The sequence below is a fragment of the Ochotona curzoniae genome, unplaced genomic scaffold (genome assembly GCF_017591425.1).
Source record: "Ochotona curzoniae isolate NIBS_2020 unplaced genomic scaffold, NIBS_Ocur_1.0 contig_3819, whole genome shotgun sequence".
Taxonomy (NCBI): Eukaryota; Metazoa; Chordata; class Mammalia; order Lagomorpha; family Ochotonidae; genus Ochotona; species Ochotona curzoniae.
The window spans coordinates 99490-122538 of NW_024466004.1; the positions used below are offsets into that span (position 1 = coordinate 99490).

Genomic DNA, 23049 nt, shown 5'->3' on the forward strand with positions numbered 1-23049 from the left:
CAGACCACTAGATGGCCGGCAAGAACTGGGACTGGGGATGGACCCGTCTAAGACTGGCTGTAGCGTCTGCTGGAGAATGCTGAGACTGGGAATAAGCCATCTCAGACTGGGACATGGCACCTGCTGGCACATACAAGACCTGGAGCTAGGAGCAGGCCTAGTAGGGAGAACTTTGCTGGGCTGCTGCTTCCACTGGTGAGTGTGAGAGCTGAGACTAGGAGTGGGCCGATCTGGGGCAAGCCAGACTGGGCTAGGCTACTGCATGTGCTGGCTCACGTAAGAGCCAGAATGGGTGCAAGTCAGCCAGGCTAGGTCACAGCAGCAGCTAACAAGTGCCAGGACTGGGTGTGAATCATGTCAGGATGGACTATAGTACCCTTTGGCAGGCAAAAAATCCTGGGCTGGGAACATGCCTGGTGGGGGAACTGTGGGCATTCCCCTGCTAGGCTGTACACACCCACTGGCGAGTATGAGAACCAGAGTCGGGAGAGGGCTATCCTGGACAAGGCAGCAGTACTTGTTGGCCTACATAAGGGCCATGTTGGGCCCGGCGGCATGGCCTAGCGGCTAAAGTCCTTGCCTTGAATGCACCAGGATCCCATATGGGTGCTGGTTCTAATCCCGGCAGCTCCACTTCCCATCCAGCTCCCTGCTTGTGGCCTGGGAAAGCAGTCAAGGACAGCCCAAAGCTTTGGGATCCTGCACCCACGTGGGAGGCCGGAAGAGGCTCCTGGTTCCTGGCTTTGGATCGGCACAGTATTGGCCATTGCGCTCACTTGGGGAGTGAATCATCGGATGGAAGATCTTCCTCTCTGTCTCTCCTCTATGTATATCTGATTTTGTAATAAAAAGAAATAAATGAATCTTTAAAAACTAAGGGCCGTGTCTTAGGCCAAGATGGGCTGGACTAAGTTGCAGCACCCATGGGCATGCACAAGAGCAGGCTGGGATATGGGCTGGGCTGGGGGCTGGAGGCAGGACTGATGGGACTCCAACCACAGGGAAAAATCATAGTGGTTTTTCACAGTGGTCCAACCTTGGGGTGCATATATTGGGACTGGGCCTCAGTTGCTGATGCCAGTACAGTGGACAGCATGCCCAGATGCACACAGAGGACATGATAACCAACTCATCTAGGCCAGCAAGGGACACTGACTGGTTTATCAGAGGAATGAAAGCAGAAAAGATTGCACAGTACTCCTGGCCAAGCTTTGCAGCATGTTCCTGGGTCTGTGGGTTCCACTAATGCTGACTATGTCAACTAAGACCTTGGGAAGATTTTCTCAACCCTGGCGAAACGAAACCAACATCTCAGAACTATTAAGATCATTCAAGCGGTAGCCTCAGAACACTCCTTCCCACATTGGGGTCTCTAAGGTGTCACTAGAGGACTGTTCTTCATCCCTGGGTGTTGATGTATTTGACAGCAAGGAGCAGCCCCCTCCCGCTACTCCCCTGTGGACACAGGAGATAAAAACAAACAAAACAGACTGAAACTTGTGTTGCACCTACCTTCCTCCATACCTGACCTGATCCTCCCCACCATAATTAGAGGCCTCATGGACATGCATCCCTCTCCACCATGTAAACAATTTAAAAAACAAACAACAACTACTACAAAAAGCCCAACATTTGGGCCTGGCGTGATAGCCTTGCAGCTAAAGTCCTTGCCTTGACGCACTGGGATCCCATATGAGTGCCGGTTCTAATCCAGGCAAACCCATTTTCCATACAGCTCCCTGCTTGTGGCCTGGGAAAGCAATCAAGGATGGCCCTGTACCCACGTGGAAGACCCAGAAGAGGCTCCTGGCTCCTGACTTTGGATCAGCTCAGCTCTGGCTGTTGCGGCCGCTTGGGGAGTGAATCATCAGACAAAAGATTTTCCTCTCTGTCTCTCATTCTCTCTATATACCTGATTTTCCAATAAAAAATAAACAATTTTTTTAAAAAGCCCCACATTTGACTAGTAATGGCCCAAATGGGACAGAAAAGGCAGAGGGAACATGTTGCCCTTTGGTCTCGAACTTCGGGACCACAGGAAATGCCTGTGGTCAGAGTTCCATCCCCAGCAGCCACTCCTCGTCCCAAGCCCTGGCCCAAGCCCAGGGAGTAGGGACCTTCCACATATCTACTGGGCCTTTTATCCTGCTGTGCTTTCATCCCAACCTCTGCCAAAGCCCCCAAAGATGGCACATTTTAATAAAATGGGAGAAGATGTTCTCAATGACAGCACACAACCATTTGAATGGAAGTCTCCAGTCCTCAGGTTGGGTCAGTCTTGAGGACCACTCAGGGATCTTTCAGCTCGGCTGTCAAAAGATTCTTTCCTGAATCACACGGACAGTGACATCTTACATCTCTAAGGAGAGAGGGCCCCAAGGGCAGAGGACAAGCAGTGTGGTATGAGGAACCTGAAGGTCAGGCTGCGATCACCAGTGTGTGTAATCTGATATGAGTGATGGACTAAGCCAGACCTCATACTGGCTAGCACACACAGGAGTCAGGTCTGGGGTATTGAGTCAGAACTGGGGTCATGAGTCAGAACTCGGCCTTCTTAGTTGCTGAAGATGGTACAGTAGATGGCATGTCTAATTGCACATACAGGATATGGCAGTCCACTGGGGCCTGCAGAGGACATCTTGTACCACAGCAGAGGATGGAGGGCAGAACAAATTGGACAACTCTCCAGGCCAAACTCTGATAGCAAGTATCTGGGTGAATGGAGACTCTAAGGTGGACCATGTCAGCCAATGGACCTTGGAAAGATTTCCTCATCCGTGAAGTAACAAAATAACATTTCAGAACTATGGAAGCCACTTGAGCCGTGACCCTCAGAGCTCCACACTGGGCAGCCTGGGATGACATGAGGTGGTTGTCCCCCATCCCTGGGTACTAATGCAGTTAGGATGCTGGATGCAGCTTCTCTCCCCCTTTCCCCAGATAAAGGAAGAAAAAGAATATTGAAAACAAAAGAACAATAATAAAGAAGGTGGCATGCTGCACTTAAATCGGGGCAAACACCAGGAAGCAGTACTGGCGGTGGGCCATGTCCTCTGAGAGCACACTGCATCCGAGGAGCCAGCAGTGCCTGAGGACCTGCTTTGTGGGTGAGTGCATCTTGCATTTTGTACCTCACAGTCCTCACAATGTTCCTTTGCAAAGCAGGTGCTTTGCTTTTTTTTTTTCTTTTAAAATATATATATATTTATTTATTTATTTTAAATATATATATATATATATTTTGTTTGAAAGATGGAGTTAAAGAATGCACGCAATAGCTCACAATATTTTCCATCTGTTGGTCCACTGCCCAAATGGCTGCAAAGGCTGGGCCTAGTCCATGCAGAGGCCAGTAGCCAGGAGCTCTATCCGGGCTGGGTCTCCCCAGAGTGGTTGCATGGTCCCAAGGCTTTGGGCCATCCTCCACTACTTTCTCAGGCTGCAGACAGGGAGCTGGATGGAAAGTGGAACAGCTGGGACTCAATTGGCTCTCATATGGGATGCAGGCATGACAGGGAGCAGCCCAACCTACTGTACCACAAAGCCAGCCTGTACTGTCCTATCAAAAATAGTTTTTCTTTTTGTAACTAAACTAATAGAACAAAAAAGAGTGATGGCTTAACTCTGCCTTAATATCACTTTTCTTTTTGTTAAACATTTTAGGAATTCTTCTGTGTCTCCCATGTGGGAGCAGGAAGACAAGGATTTGGGTCAGCCTAGGCTGCTTTCCCAGGTCATTAACCATGAGCTGGATCAGAAGTAGAGCAGCTGGCACTGAAACAGCATCCGTGTAGGCTGTATGTGCCACAGGTGGAGGATTAGCCTGATACACCACCACACTGGCCTCAGCATTTTTATTTTTCAAAGATTTACTTGAAAGTCAACGAGAGAGAAAGAAGCTGTGTTCTGTTAGTTCACGCTCCACAGCTGCGACGGTCTGAGCTGACTCTGCAGCTGCAGCCAGGAGCTTATTCTGTGTATATCATGTAGGTACAGGAGTTCAAGGCCCTGAGCCTTCATCACTGCTTTTCCAGGCCATTAGCAGGAACCAGATCAGAAGTGGAACAACCAGGACTCAAACTGACACCCATATGGGATACTGCACCACAGGTGGAGGCTCAACCCATTTCATGCTGCAGACCCTGAGTGTATCTGGGATCCTGCTCAACGGCTCAGCAGCTAAATTTTCACCTGACAAGTGCCAGGATCCCATATGGGCACCAGTTCATGTCCTGGCTGTTCCACTTTCCATTCAGCTCCCTGCTTATGGCTTGGGAAAGCAGTGGAGGATCGCCCAACGTCTTAGAACCCTGCATTCATGTAGGAGACTCAGAAGAAACTCCTGGCTCATGGTTTCAAATTGGTTCAGCTCCAACCATTGCAGTCACTTGGGGAGTGAAGCAGTGGATGGAAGGTCTTTCTATATCTCCTCTGTAAACCCGATCTGCCTTTCCTAAAAAAAAAAAAAAAAAACAAGTCTTCAAAAAGTGGATATTGCACCTGAAACCACTTGATTTGTCTGGTATGTAGTTTGAATAACCATGCCCTTGATAGCTGGGATGAAAAAAACTGGTATCTGTTCTGTTTTATACCAGCTTTGCCTCGCCATTCTTTCTTTGAATCTAGCTTATTTTGGAACCCAGCCTGTTCCCCCTTACGCCAGGTGCAGGAAATCAGAAAGGCTGCTCTTCTCAGGTGAAAGGTGGCTGGGTTTATCCTGTTCACAGGACAAGAAGAAAGGAAGCTGTCCCTTCCCTCAACACACACATTCTCAGGTGGGTGTACCCTTTACGAAGCAGACATTTCCCAGGGACCCCAGTTAAAGCCACAGGACAAGGTAGACGCAAAGAGGCTGAGACTGCAGGGAGAAATACGAGAGCCGGAACAATGTGTCCCTCCCCCTCCTCCCCATCCTGTATGACAACTAGGAAACCCGGCACTGCACCCGATACTGGTCTCAAGGACTAGCAGAGAGAAATTAGGAAACTCGTGTAGGGATCGGAGAGACCCCGGTAGGGGATCTGCGAGGCCAGTGTGAGTCTATGTTGAAAAGTGAGGGAGGACTTTTAGATCGCTGGCCCCCTTTAAGCTACAGAACAGATTGGGAGAGGCCCTGGGCAGCTGCGGCATGGTCTATGGGAAGCTGACACCACGGCGCGTCGGGGAGTCCAGCCGAGGAGAGCTGTTCTATTCCCTGGTCCCTGCTGCCCCCTGCAGGTCAGCGCGGGTGTCGCGGCATCCTCTCCCCCTGGCCTCCTTTTCAGGATCTCCAGGACCACCCATCCTGAGAGCTCGCTGGGGCTGAGGACCACCGGGGGTAGTTAAATGTCTGGGAAAACCGTGTGCTGCACCGGCCTCAAAAGCTATCGCTTAGCCCCATCGCTCTCCCTCCGGCAACGAGGGCTGCAAAAGTTGCAATCTTTGGTCGAGATTTAAGGTTTGGATTCTGGAACGGGGAGGGTCTAAACTGAAGAGTCAGGAGCCTGCCCTCTCACAGTCCTCCTCCTATTGGAGTACCGGCTGACTTTGCAAAGCCTAACAAGGGAGTATCCAGGAACTCATCCTACAGGAACCCACCCTCTACAGGTCGCAAATCCCCAATTCTCGGTCCTTCCCGCCCCCGCCCCCTCAGGATGCTGCAGACCTTCATCTTCCGAGGGTGACACTGGAAAGAGGAGCGGGAAGGCACCACTACAGACACAGGATCTCTGAGACCCCCTCATAGCCTAACTCCGTCCCAGAAAGGCCTCAAGGAACGTGGGGGTCGTTAGGCGCGAAAAACCTGGAAGCACGCGGAGAGGTGGCACAGCGCCGGGCGGAGGTCAGTTAAGGACAGACCTGACCGCGCCTGAGGAGCAAGGACCAATCGGGAGCCGCCCGATCCCTCCAGGCTCCTCCACGCTCCACCTCAGACGCTCAAAGCGGATAGGCCAAGGAGGGTGAAATACAGTTTCAGAAGCCAATCAGAGAGCTTTAGTCAGAAAGGGGCCGAAACCCCCGGGAAGGCGGGAGCCAAGAAGTCCGTTTGTTTGCACTAGCACGCCCCGTTGCACAGCCTATCCCGAGGGCCAGCCGACCGCGCAAACTACCGGGCCCAAGCAGAGTAGAAACCACTTTCCTTGACCACCCGCGGGGCATCTGGGGTGGAAGGGGTTAGGCCAGCGGCGTGGAAGAACTATCCTCTTGACAGCCTCTTTTCCCTTAGGACTTAAAGGCGCCCCTGTGTCTCCATCTGGAGTTCAAATGAGGTGTATAGGGGGAGGGAAGGCTCCGAGCCAAACACAGCAATGATGAGATGGACAAACTGGGGAGATGGTCCACCCCGTCGCATAGTAACCATGTGCATGTAGGCCTTCAGCTGCAGTAGGAGGCGGTGTCAGCGACTACCTGCCACAAGGTGGCAATCCAGGGGGCTCTAGGACAGTGCCCCAGGCTGTACAACTGTGCCCCCTGCACTTCAGGCACCTGCTATTAAAAACAAATAAGCAAAAAACAAGATGGCAGAGAAGGGGGAAAAAAATGTCTTCTACCTTCTGGGTCATTTCCCAAATACTCTCAGCAGTTAGGGCTGGTCCAGGCCAAAGCCAGGAGCCAGAAACTCCACCTGCGACTGGCCTGTGAGGGGAAGTGACCCAGCCGCTCGGCCGTCATGTGCTGCCTCTCAGGCATCGGAGGAAGCTGGATGAGCAGCTGAGATGCAAATCCCCATTCTCCCGTGGGATGTGGGCATCCTAAGTGCCACAAAGCCTCCCCACGCCTGCCATTTGAATCAGCAGCTCCTTCCTGCAGCAGCTTGGTTGCCTATGAAATGGTGGCCCTCTCTAAGACCACACGACCCTCTTCAGCCTGAAGCAGCCGGAGGTTACAAATCACTGTCCATGCCCCTTGCGCACACTCAACCATCTGTGAGCCCAGGGAGCAGTCCGAGGAAAGGGACTCTGGAGAAGCAAGGGGTGGCCTGAAGGCCCAGGAGGAAGGAGAAAGGAAATGGATGAAGAGGGTCATGTCATATTAAATATTTATTAGTTTTCTGCAGACTGACTTTGCCCTAATTCCCAAGCTGGGAAGGAATGGGTTAGTGTTCACATTGCTGAGATCTTAGGTCAAAAAGCTACAGAAAATAAAACACTTCGTGTGTGTTGGGGGGGGGGGCAGGAATGACTGGGCAGCCGTCTCCCCTTGCCACCAGTCTGAGTTGAGTTCACCCTCAGAACATGGTGACAAACAAGAGTTCAGCAAATTGGAGGTGGTGGCAGCCAAGGTTTTTACTGGGGGAGGAGCCCTGGGTGCTTGGGAGCAAAGGAGGGTGACAAAACTGGAGAAATGAGGAAGGTCATTCTAGAAACCCAGGGAAGCCTGAGACACTAGAAGGCCAAGGGGGTTAGCTCATCCCACTGAGGCAAGGTCCTGGGCATGAAGACAGAGGGGAGTGTCGAAGGCCCAGGAGGTGAGGGGCCCACAGGAAGGGGAACCCCTGGCGAGGAAGGGCAAATCCCAGAGCGGATCCTGTGCGTCAGAAGTTGGGTTTGTGCTTCTTGAGCTCCACCATGAGGTGGTGGATGTTGATGAGCTCTGCCCGGGCAGGGAGGGCCCGGAGCTGGGGCTGGGACAGCACCCGGTGGAAGCGGTGGTAGAGCTGGATCAGCTGGGTCAGCGCTCCCTGGGCAGAGAGAGACAGGCAAGGGTCAGGTTGTGGGGCGGGACCACTGCTGGAGAGGAGCAGTCCCCCAGACCAGGCAGAGGGTTATGTAGATGAGGTTTAGCCCCCCTGGGGGGGCAGGGAGGAGCTGCAGGTCACCTGGATGATGCTGGTCCCATTTCTGAAGTTGGTGAAGCTCCGCATGACGTCCTGACTCAGAGACTCCACGGATGACTTCCAGGAGCTACCGAAACCCCGGATCAGCTGAGTCACCCGGGCTGACAGCACAAGGAAAAGGAATAAGACAAGTGGACTAAGTCAGGTGATGGTTGCCTCAGCCAAGTCCTCTCCACGGCACAGCCACCCTCACCATCAAACACTCCCTCCAGGCCTTCTGCCAACCCACTCTTTCCTGCTCTGCCTCCCTTCCAACTGACCTGTGTCCTGTCGTGTCCTTTTCCATTCATCTTACCACTGACCCCATTACCACAGCAGGTACACACCTTCTTCGCCCCGAAGCCGCTCAGCCTGTCCACGTTCAATCAAAGCTTCAGCCTCTTTCACAAATGCCACCAGGCCCCCAAAAGGGGGAGACAGCAGCTCTTCGATGAATTCCTGCAAAAAAAGTACACACACACTCGAGCACTTGTCCCAGTGTCTGCAGACTGCTGCAGCTCTGGCATCATTACTAACTGGGCACTTCAGACTTCCCACAGCAGAACGGCTCAGCTCTGGGAGGACATGCCGATGTAACAAGAGACGGGGAAGTCTACAAGGATCGCTCTCTTTAAAAAATTATACTTTGGGGATACAATGCAATATGCATCCCCGCTTCCAAATCAAAGATGGACTCCCAGTGAAACTCTTGGAAATGTGTAGACAATGGGATTCTGGTCTGTTTGACATCGTCTGTACCAGCAATGTCAGGGCATACTTAAATAACAGACGGATAGAATTATGACTCCTTATGAAGGACTATGCTATTGCAGCAACATGGGGAGAATCTGTTGGGGCTGGGAATTTGGTGGGGAATTCCAGTCTATATAATATTATACCACAAACTAAAAAATTCAAACTAAAAATTTAACAACAAAAATTATATTTGAGGGGCCTGGCATGGCAGCCTAGTGGCTAAAGTGCTTGTCTTGCATGCACAAGGATTCCATATGGGTGCCGTTTCATATTCCAGCTGCTCCACTACCCTTCCAGCTCCATGCTTGTGGCCTGGGAAAGCAGTAGAGGTTGGTCCAAAACCTTGGGACCCTGCACCTGCATGGGAGACCCAGAAGAGGCTCCTGGCTTCAGACTGACTCAGCTCTTGCTGTTGCGGTCACTTGGGCAGTGAACCAGAAGATAGAACTTTCTGTCTCTCCTGCTCTCTGTAAATCTTTCCAATTAAAAAAAAAAAAAAGTATGGATAAGGAGCTAGTGCAATGGCATACAAACTAATCCTCTATCTGTGGCACCATATCCTATGTGGATGCTGGTTCAAATCCCAACTGCTCCATTTCTGACCCAGTTCCATGCTCATGGCCTGGTAAAGTAAAAGGTGGCCCAAGGCTTTAAGCCCCTGCATTCATGTGGAAGACACAGAATAAGTTCTTGGCTCCCAGCTTCAGATCAGCTCAGCTCCAGTCACTGCTGCCATTTGAGGACTGAACCTGTGGATGGGAGATCTCTTTCTTTCTCTCTGTAACTCTGACTTTAAAATAAATAAATAAATAGTTAAAAAAAAAAGAGGTATGTGGGCCCGGCGCGGTGGCGCAAGTGGTTAAAGGTCCTCGCCTTGCACGCCCGGGATCCCATATGGGCGCTGGTTCTAATCCCGGCAGCCCCGCTTCCCTTCCAGCTCCCTGCCTGTGGCCTGGGAAAGCAGTCGAGGACGGCCCAAAGCTTTGGGAACCTGCACCCGCGTGGGAGACCCGGAAGAGGCTCCTGGCTTCGGATCGGCATAGTATCGGCCCGTTGCGCTCACTTGGGGAGTGAATCATTGGACGGAAGATCTTCCTCTCTGTCTCTCCTCTCTGTATATCTGCCTTTCCAATGAAAAAATAATAAAAATAAATCTTTAAAAAAAAAAAAGAGGTATGTATAAGAGCTGGCATTGTGGTGTAGTACATCAAGCTGCTGAATGTAGGGCCAGCATTGCATTTGCGATATGATAGCGTATCAAGAAAGGCTTCTCGGGCGTGGCCTAGCGGCTGGGGTCCTCGCCTTGAATGCACCAGGATCCCATATGAGCGCCAGTTCTAATCCTGGCAGCTCTGCTTCCCATCCAGCTCCCTGCTTGTGGTCTAGGAAAGCAGTATAGGATGGTCCAAAGCCTTGGGACCCTACACCTGTGTGGGAAACCCAGAGGAGGCTCCTGGCTCCTGGTTTTGGATTGGCTCAACTCCAGCTGTTGCGGCCACTTGGGGAGTGAGTCATCAGATGAAAGATGTTTCTCTCTGTCTCTCTTCCTCTCTGTATACCTGACTTTCCAATAATAAGTCTTAAAAAAAAAATAAAAGAAATTGGCTAAATGGACCAATAGCTAATGCTGTGAACAAAAAACTGCTGTAATTCAAATTCTGCATTTCTGAGGCCCACTGTGCCACCCTTGACATGTACACATATACACCCACAAATGTACACACACACCACACACACAGTCATCCCCCAGGTCCGTCCCTTTCCCCACCCGCTACCTGCGTCCGAGCATTCAGCAGCTGCTGGAAACTCTCAACTTCTTTGCTGTCATCTGCAGCCCGCTCCTAGGGGAAGGCAAGCGGGCAATATCACTTTAGGGGAGAGTGGACCTTGCCTCCAGGAGGGCTCTGTATATAAACAGAGGTTGTGGCTGCCTCCAAAAGCATACACTAAACAAGCCTCTGTGCCCTCGTACAGCTGACAGTGGGGAGAACCGAATTACCATCAGCACACCCAGCATCATGTCATAGTTGTTGATTAGAAACACCAGCTGCTCCTTCCTGGAGGAGAACTCTGCTGCTACTCGGAGGACAAAATTCTCCACTTCCACCTGCGGAGGTGAAAAGGAGGAGGTGAGCAGGGAAGCAAGGTGCTTTGGCTGCCCCTCAGGCTCTCCCACAGCGGCAATTCTGTGGCCAGGAAGCCTCTTCAGGCCCGTCCCACCTGGAGCTGGCCCAGCAGCTGCATGGTCCGCTCATTGGGAATTGTCTGGTTGATGCTGACGAGAGCAGAGGAGAACTCAGCATATCGGCGTGTGATCTAAGAGAAAAGAAAATCACACCACCGTCCTGGTCCAATCCACACATCTCCCCAGTGCCCCCACCTACACCACCTGTGATTCACAGCTCTCGTCCCTCCACCATAGTGCTCAACCCAGCAGGAGCTCAACAACCCTCCTAGATGGCTTCTCACAGTGTGGCCTACACCACAACCATGACCTTGGCCAACCCATTGGTGGAGTTTGAAGAACTGCCTTCAAGAACCTGTCAGTCTTGCCCCCACTTACATAGTGGGGTCGAGTGTCCAGTCCCCCCAAGCGTTGAGGGTCAGTGCTTCGGACACTCTGGACGTTCATCTCCAGGATCATCTCAAAGCGTGGCCACAAAAAGGCCAGCACCTGTTCCCAGTACCTGTAGACTTAACCAGAGGTGGAGGTCAGCTAGCAAAGAACGGGGAGGTGGTGGGGCCAACCTCAGGTTATTGGGGTAGGAGTGTGAAGTGTGAATAGGTGAGTGGGAATAAGGGTCGAGGCTTGCAGGTCAGTAGAAGCTCCCAGATGAGGGTGGAGTTGTGTGAGACCAAGAATCCAAGGCCTGCAGGGCATCAAGGATCAGAACTCAGAGACCTGTCCAGGGCAGGAACATCCCTCTTGGCTGCAATGTTACGGAATCGCAGAACGATGTGGATACAGAGAAAAACAGCAATGGCGTCATAGCAGTCGGCCAGATAGGACTCCAGATGTTTCTGTGATTGAGGAACATGCAGAGGATTGGCAGAGTGTTAGTACAGCATCCCCCATGCCCGTGGGTAAGTGCACGGGTTTCTCTGGGGATCAGATGGCATGGAAGGAAGAGACCTAAAAGGGAAACACCCCCTCCCCTTCCCTATCCACTGGCCACCCAAGTGCCTGCCTACCAGGCTCTATATGTGATGGCACAATTCAGGGCTGAGTGTTAGAGTGCCAAGGTTTAGGGGCCGCAGAGTCTTCAGGGGCTTTTGCCTGGTTTGGGGATCAGAAGTAGTCTCTGCAGACCCTAAGCTCTGAGGGTTTCATGGTGAGTCACTCTTTGAGTTCAAGGCTTGGACACTCTAGAATTGGGGGGAGTGGGGTGCTACAGGAGTTAGGGCCCTGTCATGCTGCTGAAGAGCACAGGATCTTACCAGGGTCATGGAGAGTGTGCGTCCCATGACAGCATGGAATAGGTCGTGGGCAGCGGAACCAGACACAACGAAAAATTCACAGATGAAAAGATATTCACGGCAGGAATTGTCCAGGAGGGCATAGTGCTGGCTGCGAAAGAGGGCCTCAAATGGATACTAGAGGAGGAAAAGATGAGAGACAAAGGGATGGATTCCCACACTGACCACCCACCCTCCTGACAGGCCTAGAAAAATCAGAAAACTTAGGTAACAAGAACCCAGCAGACCCTCCTCATCCAACCACAGTAAGGCTAAAAGAGCACCCTGAATGGGCACTGAAAAAGTGTGGGAGTACAAGGGGTCTAAGAGGAAGAGTCTGTCCCCTGGCCACTGTGGCTTATCCTGCAGCCACCTCAATGCCAGCCTTGTAATGGTCCTTCTCCTCAGCCAGGTGCTCCCCTCTGCATGCCCTGTCAACTGTTCCCAGTCACACATCGTATCACATCACATTATATCGTATCACATGACATGACATCACAGCAGGCTGCAGCAAATGGAGAAGGCGTTCCCAGGACGCGGGATACTGATGCTGGAGCCTGCAGCTTGGGAACCTTGGCCCAGAGGTCTCATCTCCTTCCTGGCCCCAAGCTTGAGTCTCCCAGAGACAGCAGCTGGTTCCTACCCTCTGCTCTCCACGCTGGGCTGTGTGAGGCACCAGGATGGGGGCTTCAAGTTCAGCAGGGGAGATGACGGAGCCGCGGGTGCCCAGGGTGAAGATGGTGTTCCTGCTGCGGAGGGATGGCTTTGAGAAGAAGCGTGGGAGGGCTTGGAGTTAGGGAAAGCACACAGAACACAAGTGGACCCAGAGATTTGGTACCTTTGGGGACTTAAGGCAGTCAGGCACAGCCTCGACATCACTCTCCCTAGTACCAGGGCCCCACTTCTTCACCTGACCCACGAGATCATGTGGAGCAGTTGTGACAAAATGACAAGCACATTTATTTGGGGAGAGGGTCCACAGTTTTCATCACATTCTCAAAAGTTTTGGGGACAGGAAAAGTCAAGAAGCAGGTCCCTGGAGGCTGGCACCAGGGATCCTCCCTCTCAAGGGCTGGCAAGGGCTCCCCCAACTCCAGGATATCTTTCTTGGCTGTATCTTCCACACCCATTAGGTCATCTTTCTCAGCGACTTCCTCATACTAGGGAAAAAGATAAAGAACTGGTGGCCACTTCCTGCCACAGCACACTGGCACAGCCCACTCCCTCCTTGCCTGGGGCTGTCCCCTCTCCCTGCTGGCCTCACCTGCACCTTCATGAGCCGCCCCAAGTAAGAGCGATAGTAAGAAAAGTAGATCTTGCTCAGTGTCTCCACGTACTCATCTCTGATCTCCTTTGCTGTTGCTCGCTCATTACCCAGCAGGAACTGATAGAAGAACCTGGAGGAGCCAGGGCTCAGTCAGTCCTCCCAGCCACTTGCTCTGGGCTGCTCCAAGCTGGGCGGCCCGCGTCCCTGCCCCACGTGACCTGTACTTCAGCAGGGCTGTCTGAGGGATCTGATAGTTGGTCATTGGCTTTCTGAATGAGTAAATCTTCTGGAGGATGAACTCTCGGATCTTTGTCACGGCCTACGTGTAGGAGACCAAACACAGGAGCAAGGGTAGAGAACATCCCTCCAACGTTCCTCAAGGTGTTGTGGGAAACCCGAAGAACAAGGCTGAGCTTGGCCAGGAATAGGCAGGGGGAGTTTTTGGGGAGAGGCCACAATGATACCTGCTGGGGGAAGTCCAGGGTGAAGGGTCCAGGGAGAAGGGCTCCAGTGGTCAGCAGGGCATCCACCCCCACTTCCTTCTTACCTTGACCCGGAGCCGGTCAAGCACCCCTCTGACGTCTGCACAGGCTGCTGTGCCCCTGGCCTCCTGCTCTCTGACTGCGGCTGCCTTGGCATCCAACTCCTGCAGCTGCTCCAGGAACCTGGGCTCTGTCACTGGAGCCTCCAGGATTGCCCTGGGTGGCAGGAAGGAGATGGGTTAGAAGGGAGAGCCAGACATCTCTAACTAGCCCCCCAAACAGCTCTGACCTCTCGCCTCTGTCATCTCCATCTCCTTATGCTGTACTATACAGCCAGACTATGGGTACAGTCTCCTACTCCTAGCCCTTCCTGTATACCCAGCCTGGGAGTCCTACAGCATGTGTCAAGGTTAGAACAATTGCCAGGGGAGCAGATATCTGTTGCAATATTTAAGATGCCTCTTGGGATGCCCATATCCCATTTAGAGTCCCTGGGCTGAAGTCCTGACTCTACTTCAATTCTAACTCCTTACTAATGGACACCCTGGGAGGCAGCAGATGGTGGTTGAGGTACTTGAGTCCCTGCCACCCAACTGGGAGATCAGACTGAGTTCCTGGCTCCTGATTCCAGTGTGGAACAGCCTCTGCTGTTGCTGGTACTTGGGGGCATAAATCAGTGGATAAATGCTCTCTTCTGTCTGTCTCTATTTCTGTCTCTCCTTTTTGCCTATCAAATAAAACAAAAAAAAAGAAGAAAGACAAATGGTTGTTGAGCTGGCACTGTGGCAGAGCAAGTACAGCTATTGCCTGTAGGGCTGGCATCCCCCGGGTGCTGTTTTATTCCCAGCTGCTCTACTTCTAATCCAGCTCCCTGCTAATAACCTGGAAAAGGCACTGGAAAATGGCCTAAGTGCTTGGGTTCCCATTGCCATGAGAGACCTGGAAGAAGCTCCTGGCTTTAGCCCAACCCAGCCTTCACTGTTGTGGCCATCTGAAAAGTGAACCAGTGGATGGAAGATTTCTCTGTAACTCAGACTTTCAAATAAATAAATAAATCTTAAAGAAAGAAAAAAAATGAAATGGGTGTCAGCCCATTCACTAATCTTGAATAACATTGAATGAGCTAGAGCCAGGAGACTCAAATGGTCAATACAGTAGGTCACCCCAGCCATCCACCTGCCAGGGACATCGGGACCCTTCTAACCAGTGACTCACGTGACCAGAGCAGAGGGTACCACCAGACCATCCACAAGCTCCCCAAGTTTCCCTCGAACTGCTTGGCGGTTTCTAAGCCGAATGTTCATGGCTCCTGACTGCTCCTGCAGTGTCCGGATCTCAGAGCTGATGGAGCTGAGGTCGCTCTGAAAGGCCCCCAGCATCTGCTCCATGCGCTAAGGGGAGGGCAGAAGATGCTGCTGAAGAGCTGCTGGCCAGGAAAGGCGCAGGTGGGCCTCCTGAGTCCTGGGGAGGCCCCCAGCATCTATTGGTCCATGACATGGCAGATGATAAAACAACCCCAAGGGTCACGGGAAATTACGTCAGCTATGGCAGTAACAAGACAGTTGCTTGAGAACATCCTGAAAGTGACTTCACCGGTCCTCAACTGAGGGGGTTGAAGGAGAATGGCAGCAGAGGCCATGTAGGGACTCAGGGTCACCAGGGAGCCACAGGTCCCCTTACTCACCTCCAGGACAGCATCACAGGCTGTGATCTGGTTGTGCAGTGATGCTATATTCTCACTCTCTTGGATATCTAAGCCACAAGGAATCAAGGAGCCTCACAGCCAAGTTGGGCACTCTCTGCCCTGGAGTGACAGGAACCTCGGGGAGAAGCCGTCACCCTCACAGGGCTGTGGACACTACATCCCACGGATGTCACTATGCCCACCCCTTTGGGCACTGGAGGATACAATCCCGGATGGACTTCTGCTCAATCTGCTGTAACTCCAGCTCCACTTGCTTTGAATAGTGACGCAGATCCACACCCTGGGCATATAGAAAGGGGATGGGTCAGGAGGACGTAATGGCAGAGTGATCCAGGAACACAATCAGGGGAGGACTGGTGAGTAAGGCATCAGGCTGACGTAACAAATGTAGGGGTTCTGGCTTGGTTTTTCTTTTGGAGGGAGGGTGGGTAAAAGGGAACAGATCAGTGCAGTGTAAAGCCTTACCGTTTTAAGAGCTTCCTTTACTAATTCATCCTCCAGATTCGCCTGAATGTGAACTAGAAATAGAAGTTTATCGTAAGCACCCAGCTCCAGAGCCTCTTATCTCCACCCTGAACAGGTGCACACCAATCCCTGCCTTATTCCTTCCAGATCCCTGGATACAGCAGTTTCCCCTCACTTGCACATTTTGCTTTCCATCTTTCCAGTTACCCAAAAAGTAGCCAATGGAAAATTCGAGAAATAAACAGGTCATGCGTTTTAAGCTGTGCTCCATTCTGAGTAGTTTATGAAATCTCACGTCCTCATGCTTCCTGCCACTCAGCAGTGAATCATCCCTCTTCCAGACCCTCTAAGCTGTATGTGCTACCCACCTATTACTCACTGAACAGCCCTCTCAGCAGATGCTGTCACAGCACTTGTGTTCTCCTAACTCTGATTTGACTTAACAATGGTTCCAAAGAGCAAGGACAGTGATGCTAGCTGTTTTATCCTAATATGAAGGAGCTGAGTGCCTCGGTGGACAAGGAAGCTTATTCACAAGTCAGGAACACCTGATTTTGTGTCTGACCTTGGAGCACCAAGCAGCACACCAAGTCCCAGTGCTCTCTCTCCATCCTCCCTCTGGTTAAAGGTAACAGAAGAAAGGAACCCTAGCCTCAATACTACCTTTTTCTTACTTTCCTTGAGTTGTAAATAATGAATCAAAGCATACCAAAACTCTGTGTTAATGCCTTCTCCCTTACTTTTTAATTTTTTAGTTAACACAAGAAAAACTATCCTAAGAACTGCTAGCTTCACATAAGGATTAAAGAGAGCTTTGTACGACACCTGGGTTCTTTGGGGGTATAAAAGGCTACTTATGGGCCCGGCGCGGTGGCGCAAGTGGTTAAGTCCTCGCCTTGCACGCCCGGGATCCCATATGGGCGCCGGTTCTAATCCCGGCAGCCCCGCTTCCCTTCCAGCTCCCTGCCTGTGGCCTGGGAAGGCAGTTGAGGACGGCCCAAAGCTTTGGGACCCTGCACCCGCGTGGGAGACCCGGAAGAGGCTCCTGGCTTCGGATCGGCATAGTATCGACCCGTTGCGGCTCACTTGGGGAGTGAATCATCGGACGGAAGATCTTCCTCTCTGTATCTCCTCTCTGTATATCCGCCTTTCCAATGAAAAAATAATAAAAATAAATCTTTAAAAAAAAAAAAAAAAAGGCTACTTATTCTTAGACAAAGTGTGTCCTCCTGAAAGTGTGGATGATGGCCGCAGTGTAAATGAATAAAATCATTTCTCCATTAAGCATCTTCTTGTTCTTTGTTCAATCAATCATGACACCAATAAGTTATTATCACTAAGTCATTATTGTTAAATCCTCACTGTGCTTAATTAGGCATAAAACCTTACCAGTGGTATGTATGTATGCTTGCATAGGAAAAAATATGGTACAAACAGGGTACCACAATTCCAGGCACCCACCAGGGTCTAAAGGATGGTGGGGCATGGCGTACTCTGCACCCACCACCAACTGTCACTCACCATCCACTTCATCCAGGATGAATTCATCAGAAGTGATATCCAACTCCCCCAGCTGCAGTGCCTCCTGAATGCCAGGACTACCTCCCTGGGAAGGGACAGGTAGTCAGGGGAAGGGAAAAACAGAAGAAGAAGGTGTCATTGAATGCCTGCGATTCCCTCAGTGAGGGGGCCTGTTTTCCCTGCCTCTCACACTGTACTCAGTCATGTCGGGCAAACGGCAGGGACCAGGACAAGAAGTCAGGCAACTGATGGCAACGGCAGAAGGCGTTGAATCACAGGAATCACAAGATGCTGAAGACAGAGCAGAACCTGCCTTTGGCCTTACAGCCCTCAGGCTCTTTCTATCACCACACTTCCGGGAGCACACAGACTTCTAGAAACAGCAGTGGACACAGAATGTTCACCTAGCACGCCAGGTGCCATGTTAAACACGCTCGCTCACCTCACCCTAATGACAACCTGCTTATCAGGGAGGTCCCATGATGGTCCTCACACTATAAGCATGGAAACTGATGGCACAGACGAGCTGGTGAACCTGCCCAAGGACACACAGCGCTGTGACAGGACTGGCATCCGAACTCAAGCAGCCGGGCACCAGAGGATATATGCTCAACCTTCACACCACACTGGCTCTTTAGTCCACCAAAAACGTGGAGGGAAGCTGAAACTGTGCCCCCCAAACCGGGTTTTCTCCATTTAGGTTCCCCTAAGGGAATCGGGAAGGGTTTGTGGGGGAACCAAACAGACTTTATGGGTAGCAGGCAAGCTCCACTACAATGCACCCTCGGTGCCTACATCTATCCTAGGACACAAGGACGACTGGACGAGACCACGCGGGAGAAACAGCCCGGCGCTCTCACCAACGGGCCTTCCTCCTCCTCCATATCTGAGGCCCCAGCCCGCAGCACCAGCTCTCGGGCAGCGGCCGCCATGGTCTCCGCGGCCGCCATCCCCCGCAGCCTCACTTCCGGCAGCTGACAGTCCAAGCGAGTCCGTGACCAGAGTGGATCGAATAGTCTCCGAGTGTCTGGAACACTGCGAAATAGTTCCTAGGTATTTCATACAAGCTGTGGGACTCCAGCTTTGCCCCTTTCAGCTCTAACCACTTCAGCCAAACGCCATTGAGATCGCGTAAGTCTCCACCCCAACCTCCCTGGCGGAACCTTCCCCGCTCCGCTACGCAGGAACTTTACGGACTGTAAAGAAACGCCGCACCGGAAGTTGTAGTCTTGACTAAACTATCAGCAGTCCAGTCAATTCCCACTGAAGCAAGTTTCCGGAAGCGTTTCGCCGAGGCTTAGTCACGCCCCTTCCGCCGGGATGCTATAAAAGAGGGTCGCGTCACTTCCGTTCTCTCTTCCACAGGAGGCCTACACGCCGCCGCCTTTAGCATCGCCATGGTAAGCCTGAGCTGGGCAGTGAAATCCGGCGACATCGGGACCAGAGCAGGGAAGACTTGCTGTGGGAATGCCCGGGACGGCATGATCTGGGGGTCTCGCAGCTTTCTGCGTGGAGTCTTGGGTCGCATCTCAGTGGAGGGAAGACCCAAGGCTCCCAGTTCCGGGCAGCCGGACCCCGGGAAGAGTCACTGCCCGGGCGCGCGAAAGCCGCCCGAGGTTTGGGCGCGCGTGGAGACTCCCCGTCTCGGCCACGCAGGATGGCCTTGGGGGACCGGGCTTGGCACCTTCGGGAAACTGCATTTTGCCGAGCTGGAGCGCTCCTTGTTCCTGCTGCCGCTGCAGAGCTTGCTGCGGTCCGACGCCGGAGAGGCGGGCGGGGGTCGCGGCTCGCGGGGCCGGTTAGCAGCCGTGCGGGCTCGCGGCTGATTTCCCGCCTGTGTGTCTCAGTCTCTAGTGATCCCTGAGAAGTTTCAGCACATTTTGCGAGTCCTCAACACGAATATCGATGGGCGGCGCAAAATAGCCTTTGCCATCACGGCCATTAAGGTGAGTCGGCGGGGTGAGGGGTTGGGGGTCGTGCCAGCTCCTGGGCAGCGGTGGCCAGCGCTGCTTCCCCGTGGGCACTCCTGTGCTTCGTGGAGGGGTATTCCTTATAGGAACCTTGCTGCCTGGTTTGGAAGAGTTTAAAAGAAAATTTGCGGGTGGGTAATTAAGGACACTTTGTTAATCTGGAGGGGGGCGTTAAGCATAGGTTGGTGTTGGGTCATTTAAGCAGGAATTACAGCTCTGACTTCACAAGGTCTGTCAGGTTCTCCCATTTTGTGTGTGTGTGCTGTTGAAGGAGGGTGTGGGCCACAGCTTCTTGCACACAAACGAGGGAGGGTGGCCGCGGGATGAAGGGGGCTACGAGTGGACTGGCATCACGGGCTGCTGTGGTTTACAGCACGGGGGAAGAGCTTGCGCAGGACCTTGTCAGGTGTGACTAGGATATGTCCCTGAAAGGCTGTTCCTACAATCAGATGAGCCTTGAGGTGTTGTGGAGTGTGCGGCACAGCAGCTCTTCCCTGGTGGATATGAAAGCGGGGGGAGAGGGATCTCGGAGGGATTTATATGGCAGGCAGAGTAATTCCTGAGCCAGAAATAAAAGGTGAGTATGGGAAGGGGTTCTTTATACATAGCTGCAGGTAAAGTCGGGGTGGGCAGAGTAAATTAGCCTGTGTAGAGTGGGAAGTGAGATTGCTGCTTAGCTGGGGAAGGTGTGTGCACTGACAGAGCTCTGTGCTTTGCTCCTTGTTCTGTCTTGTGTATTTTGCTATTATTCTTTCAGATTGTTCCTACTCTTAAGGTGTGCCATCTGCCTGTGCCCCTTACACCAGGATATGGTGACTGCTGTTTGTGCAGAATTTCGAAATGGGACTTGTCCTGCCAAGTTGGCATCAGTTCTTCTAGGAAATACTAGTCTTTTGAAGTACAATGATGAAAAAAGGAAAGGCTTCAAAAGTAGATTAATTTTTCTTTCCTAGTTTCATCTGTAAACATTTAAATAAACTTGAGGGAGACTTGGACCCTAATCTCTGAATCAACCTGGTAAACTTTTTTTTTTTTTAGAATTTATATTATTGAAAAGTTATATCTGACTTTCCGCTGATTCACTCCCCAAGTGGCCAGAAACTTCTTCCAACTCTTCCACATGGGTGCAGGGTCCCAAGGCTTTGGGCCATCCTCAACTGCTTTCCCAGGCCACAAGCAGGGAGCTGGATGGGAAGTGGAGCTGCCGGGATTAGAACTGGCACCCATATGGGATCCTGGTGCGTGCAAGGTGAGGGCTTTAGGTGCTAGGCTATCGCAGGCACCAGGCCCTCAAACTGGTGGTTTGATCCTAGGAGGTCACTTAAGTTAAAGACCAGAAATGTCATCTGCTTCCTGGAAATACAAAGTAAGTTACCACAAGTGTCACTTAGAAACAAATCTGGAGTCTACACAGTGGTGTCACAGGTAAAGCTGCCATCCCATTCGGCTGCTGGTTCCTGTTCTAGCTGCTGTGCTTCCAGTCCAACTTTTCCCTGCTTATGGCCTAAGTGCTTGGACTGCCACACCTGGGAAGGAGACCCAGAAGAAGCTCCTGTTTTCTTCAGCCTGACCCAGCTCTGACTGTCGCAGTTATTTAGAGGGTTAACCAGTGGGCGGAGGCTCTCACACTGTTTAAGATCTTTCAGTAAGGCAGTGTTTTGTTACTCAAAGCTCCAAGTGTCCTTCCTTAACTTTTCCTGCCTTTTGCTGTCAGTGATCCCTGCCCTTCTAGGCTTGTTGCAGCTTCACTTCACACAGGGCCCTCTCAGCACTGTTGATTGCTAGCGAGTCTCCGGCATTCAGTGTCCCAGTGCATCTGGTTATTGGATGGATGTAGCAAGGGATGTCAGCCCTGGGCACAGGTGTTGGTGTGGTGCCATCAACATAAACATTTGAATTTTTGTTTCATTTGGGCAAGATTGGCTTGCTAGGATATGGCAAATATGCGGTTTGGGGGTTGGTCTATCCCCCAAAATTATGACCCTTAACAATTCTCCAGCAAGAACACCATTAAACTTGCAAGACCATGGTTTTGTGGCATCAGCTTGAAGAGGCAAACAATTCTCACAGGGAAAACAGCCATTTAACTACAACTGGAACAACAAGCAGTGTTCCAGGTGTTTTTGTCTTTAAAGTTTTATTGTTAAAGACATTTTTATTTGAACGGTAATTTACATAGAGGAAAAGATTCATAACTGGTTCACTCCCCAGATGGCCTCAACAGTTAAAGCTGAGCCGATCCAAAGTCAGGAGTGTCTTTGGGGTCTCCTGTATAGACACTGGGTTCCATGGAGTGGGGCTATCTGCTGCTTTCACACACCACGAGCAGGGAGAGCAGGGAGCTGGATCATAAGCGGAGCAGCTGGGAAAGGAACCAGCCTACTGCACTTAATGGTGCAGGATTGCCTGTTATAGCACTGTCCTCTTTGATGTTCAGCTCTGTGCCCTGTGTAAGAGTGAGTGTGTGTGGAGTTGTAGCAGAAGAGATCTTTGCCAGCTGCTTACCCAGGCACTTTATTCAGGAGCTGGGTCAGAAATAGCAAGAGACCTGGCATGATGATTCAGTGGTTAAATCCTTGCCTTGTGCACCACAGGATCTGATATGGTGTTGGTTCATGTCCCAGCTGCTCCACTTCCCATCCAGCTAGTAGCCTTGGGACCCTGCATCAGACCCATATTAGCTCAGCTCAGCTCTCTGGTTGTTGTGGCTACCAGATGGAACATCTGCCTCTTCCATAAGTCTCATCTACCTTATAATACAAATTATTTTTTTAAAACAGCAACTGAGGCAACAGCTTAACCCCTGTAACACCTTAATGCCCACCCCTCCTTTGTTTAACCACACTGGGTTCTATGCTAAGTGGCTGAAGAAGAGTGATGTGGGAAATTGTGCAACACTAGGTTGTTGCAGACCTAATGTTTGTGTGCCTTTTGGAAAAGAGACTTATGTGGGCACCCAAAGTCAAATTGTCATTCTGAAATCTCTTACTTCAGGGTGTGGGGCGAAGGTACGCCCACGTGGTGCTGAGAAAAGCAGACATTGACCTCACCAAGAGGGCAGGAGAACTCACTGAGGATGAGGTGAGGATTCGGGGGTTGGAGGTTGGGCCTCTCCCTAAAAGCACCAGCTAGATGCGATGTGTCCTGCTTGCCAGGTGGAGCGGGTGATCACCATCATGCAGAATCCCAGACAGTACAAGATCCCGGACTGGTTCTTGAACAGACAGAAGGATGTGAAGGATGGCAAATACAGTCAGGTGTGTGCTACATGGACCTTGCCCCAAGGAGCGTGGGTGTGGGAGGTTAGAGAAGAGGCAACCCTGACCCTCTTCCCCACATTCTAGGTTCTGGCCAACGGTCTGGATAACAAGCTCCGCGAGGATCTGGAGCGGCTGAAGAAGATCCGGGCGCATAGAGGGCTGCGCCACTTCTGGGGCCTCCGTGTCCGAGGCCAGCACACCAAGACCACTGGCCGCCGGGGCCGCACTGTGGGTGTGTCCAAGAAGAAATGAGTCGGCAGGCCTTTTCTGTTAATAAATCGTTTATATGCCGTGGCTTCCTTTGTGCTTTTTCTCCTTCCTGTGACAGGGACCTTGCCGGGCCCTGCTGTTCTTGTGTATGTGTTGAAGTCA

At 51.7% G+C, this 23049-nt stretch overlaps 2 protein-coding genes across 3 annotated transcripts; one reads left to right on the forward strand and one right to left on the reverse strand.

Moving 5' to 3' along the window:
- Window positions 1-7006: 7006 nt before the first annotated feature.
- Window positions 7007-18630, reverse strand: VPS52 (VPS52 subunit of GARP complex). The gene is made up of 20 exons (XM_040983173.1): window positions 18308-18630; window positions 17448-17532; window positions 15927-15979; window positions 15666-15741; window positions 15441-15508; window positions 14972-15147; window positions 13822-13972; window positions 13493-13593; window positions 13272-13404; window positions 13110-13167; window positions 12651-12784; window positions 11990-12145; window positions 11454-11572; window positions 11115-11238; window positions 10772-10867; window positions 10551-10658; window positions 10327-10392; window positions 8143-8254; window positions 7799-7917; window positions 7007-7660 (listed from the first exon to the last, which is right to left on the reverse strand). The coding sequence occupies exons 1-20, from the start codon at window positions 18395-18397 to the stop codon at window positions 7514-7516; spliced, it is 2172 nt and encodes a 723-aa protein (XP_040839107.1). The 5' UTR covers window positions 18398-18630; the 3' UTR covers window positions 7007-7513.
- RPS18 (ribosomal protein S18) lies at window positions 18375-22971 on the forward strand. Of its 2 annotated transcripts, none has more exons than XM_040983175.1 (5): window positions 18375-18380; window positions 19295-19393; window positions 22412-22498; window positions 22573-22674; window positions 22762-22971. In XM_040983175.1, the coding sequence occupies exons 1-5, from the start codon at window positions 18378-18380 to the stop codon at window positions 22927-22929; spliced, it is 459 nt and encodes a 152-aa protein (XP_040839109.1). In that variant the 5' UTR covers window positions 18375-18377; the 3' UTR covers window positions 22930-22971. The 2 variants fall into 2 exon arrangements, with proteins under 2 accessions (XP_040839109.1, XP_040839108.1); XM_040983174.1 differs by lacking the exon at window positions 18375-18380 and adding an exon at window positions 18795-18847.
- Window positions 22972-23049: the final 78 nt, after the last annotated feature.

Excerpts from the sequence above, each read along its gene's own strand:
- RPS18 (XM_040983175.1), top strand. Across the intron at positions 22,499-22,572 it reads GAGAACTCACTGAGGATGAG|GTGGAGCGGGTGATCACCAT; the intron begins GTGAGGATTCGG and ends CCTGCTTGCCAG. Across the intron at positions 22,675-22,761 it reads AGGATGGCAAATACAGTCAG|GTTCTGGCCAACGGTCTGGA; the intron begins GTGTGTGCTACA and ends CCCACATTCTAG.
- VPS52 (XM_040983173.1), bottom strand. The coding sequence starts at position 18,397 with ATGGCGGCCGCGGAGACCATGGCGGCCGCTGCCCGAGAGCTGGTGCTG. Across the intron at positions 15,980-17,447 it reads CATCCTGGATGAAGTGGATG|TTCACATTCAGGCGAATCTG; the intron begins GTGAGTGACAGT and ends TTCTATTTCTAG. Across the intron at positions 13,973-14,971 it reads GTACCCTCTGCTCTGGTCAC|GGCAATCCTGGAGGCTCCAG; the intron begins GTGAGTCACTGG and ends CCTGCCACCCAG.